This window comes from Xenopus laevis, chromosome 5L (genome assembly GCF_017654675.1).
Source record: "Xenopus laevis strain J_2021 chromosome 5L, Xenopus_laevis_v10.1, whole genome shotgun sequence".
NCBI classification, from domain to species: Eukaryota; Metazoa; Chordata; class Amphibia; order Anura; family Pipidae; genus Xenopus; species Xenopus laevis.
Genome location: NC_054379.1, coordinates 137,518,685 through 137,522,525, shown reverse-complemented (window position 1 = coordinate 137,522,525; position 3,841 = coordinate 137,518,685). Strand labels below are relative to the sequence as shown.

The window sequence follows — 3,841 nt, the reverse complement described above, 5'->3', positions numbered from 1 at the left end:
AGCTCTCCATTTTGCAATCTCATCAATCTGGTTGCTAGCGCTCAAATTACCATAGCAACCGTGCACTGATTTGAATAAGAGACTGGAATATGAATAGGAGAGGGCATGAGTAGAAAGATGAGTAATAAAAAAGTCCCAAATAACACTACATTTGTAGCCTTGCAGAGCTGGAAAAAATGAATTAGCTTATTTGTGCCCCATTCTCCTTAAAGGGATCAACTTTAAGTTAACTTTTAGTATGTTATAGATTGGCCAGTTCTAAGCAACTTTTTAATTGGTCTTCATTATTTATTTTTTTAAATAGCTTTTTAATTTGTCTTCTGACTCTTTCCAGAATTTAAATGAGGGTTGCTGACCCCATCTAAAAAAAGCAAATGCTCTGTAAGGCTACACATTTATTGTTATTGCTACTTTTTATTACTCAGTCATCTTTCTATTCAGGCCTCTCCTATTCATATTCCAGTCTCTAATCCAAATCAATGCATGGTTGCTATGGTAATTTGGACCCTAGCAACCTAAATTTGCAAGCAGGGGAGCTGCTGAATAAAAAGCTAAATTACTCAAAAAACACAAATAATAGAAAATGAAAACCGTTTGCATATTGGCTCAGAATATCACTCTCTACATCATTCTAAACGCTAATTTAAAGGTACAATATAAGGACAAACAATCCTTGTTTTGTTTAAAGGGTAAGGCATTTTTAGAAGCTTAAGGTACAAAATGTCTCTGTGTCCTTAATTTATTGATAATGAGTTGAGTGCAGAATATCTTTTGCATTTGTCTGTAATTCAAGAGCGCAGCGACTGACATACCAACTAAGTAAGTCATATAGCAGACATTGCTTTACCAAATAAAATTAATTATTAAAAAAACATTTATGTTACATGAATGATAACAGTCCCTTTACATGTCTCAAAAAAATGGAATGAAAATTTATTTTTGAGAAAGGCAGAAATGTATGAATTATTCTGTACAGTAAAAAAACAGGCTGTGTACACATATGTGACTCATAATACTATTTAATCAGTGAAGAGTGAATATTGCTAGATTCTATATCTTACTACATGTTTATACATACATACAGGGCATTTGAATGCATTTGTATATGGTACTGACAGCTAACTTGTGTTCTCTGCCTATAAAGTCAAACACAGGACAGGCTGCTTGTAGATGCTACTCATCAAGTGCCTTTGAATGCAGCATAGTACGTAGATACGCTTCTGACTCAAATGCCCATGAATTCTATTTGCCATTAGTACAGTGTGCTATAGGCCCCACAGTCAGAGCACCTTCACATTGCACTCAACTTCATATGTGTTGGACCCATTTGTAAAGATGGAAGTAGACCTCCATGTGCATGTGACCTTAATTACGCCCCAGCTGCCATACATTTGCAGGTACATTTATGGGATCTGTTATCCAGAATGCTCAAGACCTTGGGTTTTCTGGATTATGGATCTTTCCATAATTTGGATCTTTAAACTTTAAGGGGGTTATTTATCCAACCTAGAATGAAGTCAAATGAAATCACACCTCGAATGGTTCCTTATTTAAGAAAAAATTCAAATGGAAAAAACTTGAATCGCCAAATTTGGTGTTGACAACCCAAAAACTCAAATTGATCGAGTTTTCGAGCGAAATCACTTGAATTGATCGAGTTTTCGAGTGAAACACACAGAAAAAAACTTGAAAATCATTTTCAACATCTTCAAATGGATCAAGGAACCTCTGCCATTGACTCCTACATGATCTCGACAGGTTTTAGATGGTGTATTTTCCTATTTGAGCTATTTCCAGGGTCGGGGTATAATAAATCGCAAACATTTTTAGTTTTTTTTTAACCCGAAAAATCTATTTTTGACCAAAGAAATAAGCTCGAAAACTCGACATTTTCACGGAAAAAACAACTTGACCGTTGATAAATTACCCCTTAAGTCTACTAGAAAATCATGTAAACATCAAATAAACCGAATAGGCTGGTTTTGCTTCCAATAAGGATTAATTAATTATATCTTAGTTTGGATCAAGTACAAAAAATTGGATTAATTTGATAAAAGGGAATCTATGGGAGACTGACTTCCCATAATTTGGAGCTTTCTGGATAATAGGTTTCGCGATAACTGATCCCATTCCTGTAGTAAAATAACAGAAAGTCTGTGTTGCTTCAGCAGGTATTTTTATGTGGACATGTTTTGTTTAAAGCAAAGAGCTTGTTATAGTATATGTGAAACAGAATTAGAACATTTGTAGAGAAATATTCTTTTTAGGTTACAGCGCCGATTCTAATGAAGACGCCGCCTGAGGCGGCTCCTTAAATGCCGCCCCTCCCCTCGCAGAAACACTAGTGCGGAGAGCGCAACTGCGCTCTCTCGCACTAGTAAAGCCGAATTTCCGGTTTCAAAACCGGAAATTCGGCTCTTTAAAGTGACAGGAGCGGCTTTTTGCCGCCCCTGGAAACTTATCTGGCGCTGCCACCTGAGGCGAGCGCCTCAGCTCGCCTCATTGGCGGAGCGCACCTGTTAGGTTAACCACCAACAAATTCCATAGTTGCTTTGCCCTAAAACAATGGCTGTCAGTGCAACGCTCCAGGTAGCTCCACGGCATTCCCCATGGCTAGGTCTGTAGGAGGGCTCTACGTTGCATGGTGGGACAGGTTGGAAGTAAGCTAGTCCGCTACAAGTGTTTTGTGAATCTATTCTTTGGTGACAGATCCGAAGCCTTCCAAAATTCTCCTGCTACAAAATAATAGCACAGCGAGTCCAGAACACAGTTGGAGTTAGCCACCAACAGGGCTACAGAATTGAAGTGTTGTATTTGTTCTATGGTGTAGCATGTGGCTTCTAATGTCTCGGCCGCAAAGCGAATTGTAAATCCCAAGTTGACCGGCAAGAAGCAGATAACAAACACCACCAAGTTAGAAAGGACAATGTTAATGGCTTTCCTGACTGACCTTTGTTCATTGACATCTTTTGTTTCTTTCCAATAAAGGGTTCTGATCACTTGTACAGTACAGAAGCTTATAATGATCAATGGGACTATAAACCCAACTACAGTAAAAAGCAGAAATAATGGATTGAGGGTGCTGCCAACATATTGGAAGCAGACAGGGAAAATGTAATCTATTTTCAATGTCAAAACAACAGTTAAAGAGATTTGGAAGAGCCACAGCATGCAGCACATAGCAGTTGCCTTCCCAGGAGACCTCCAACGCTTGGACTTCACAGGAAACCTGATTGCCAGATAGCGATCCACAGATATAATAGTGATCGTAAAGATGCTCGTGTACATGTTCATTGAATAAAGGGAAACTAATGCGTTGCATAGGTTGTGTTCCAATCTTGAAACAGAGAAGTAGGTATATAGTTGGAAGGGAAAGGTCAATAGGATTAGAATATCTGACATGATAAGGCTGACCATGTATATAACAGTGACTTTCCATTTCTTCATCTTGCAGCAGAAAACCCATAGGGCCAGGCCATTGCACATGATGCCAAAAAACAACAGAGGGATGGTGACAGTTACATTGAGGAGCTGTAGATAGGACTCCGTCACATTGGTTGAACTGGAGCAGTTCATCAGAACAGATCAGAAAATCCCCTTTGCTCTAAAAAAATAAATTAAAAAAGAATATAAATATATAAATAACAGGATGCAGATTAGATAACTAGCATTTCCTTTGGTACAATATAAGGCAACTTCTGCTTTTGGCACTAGACTAAAAAACAACCTTGATCTTCCTTCTTTTAGATTCACCGCAGTGAATTGTCTTGTATAACATTTATTATTGATATTATTTTATATTTTATCATCGATACAAAATCATTATTCTAATGCCCACGTG

General features: G+C 37.9%; 1 protein-coding gene across 1 annotated transcript; it reads right to left on the bottom strand.

The window, feature by feature from the left end:
- Positions 1–2,457: 2,457 nt before the first annotated feature.
- Positions 2,458–3,600, bottom strand: LOC108716369 (G-protein coupled receptor 35). The gene has a single exon (XM_018262464.2). The coding sequence runs from the start codon at positions 3,574–3,576 to the stop codon at positions 2,674–2,676; it is 903 nt and encodes a 300-aa protein (XP_018117953.1). The 5' UTR covers positions 3,577–3,600; the 3' UTR covers positions 2,458–2,673.
- Positions 3,601–3,841: the final 241 nt, after the last annotated feature.

Coding starts and splice junctions, on each gene's coding strand:
- LOC108716369 (XM_018262464.2), bottom strand. CDS start 3,576: ATGAACTGCTCCAGTTCAACCAATGTGACGGAGTCCTATCTACAGCTC.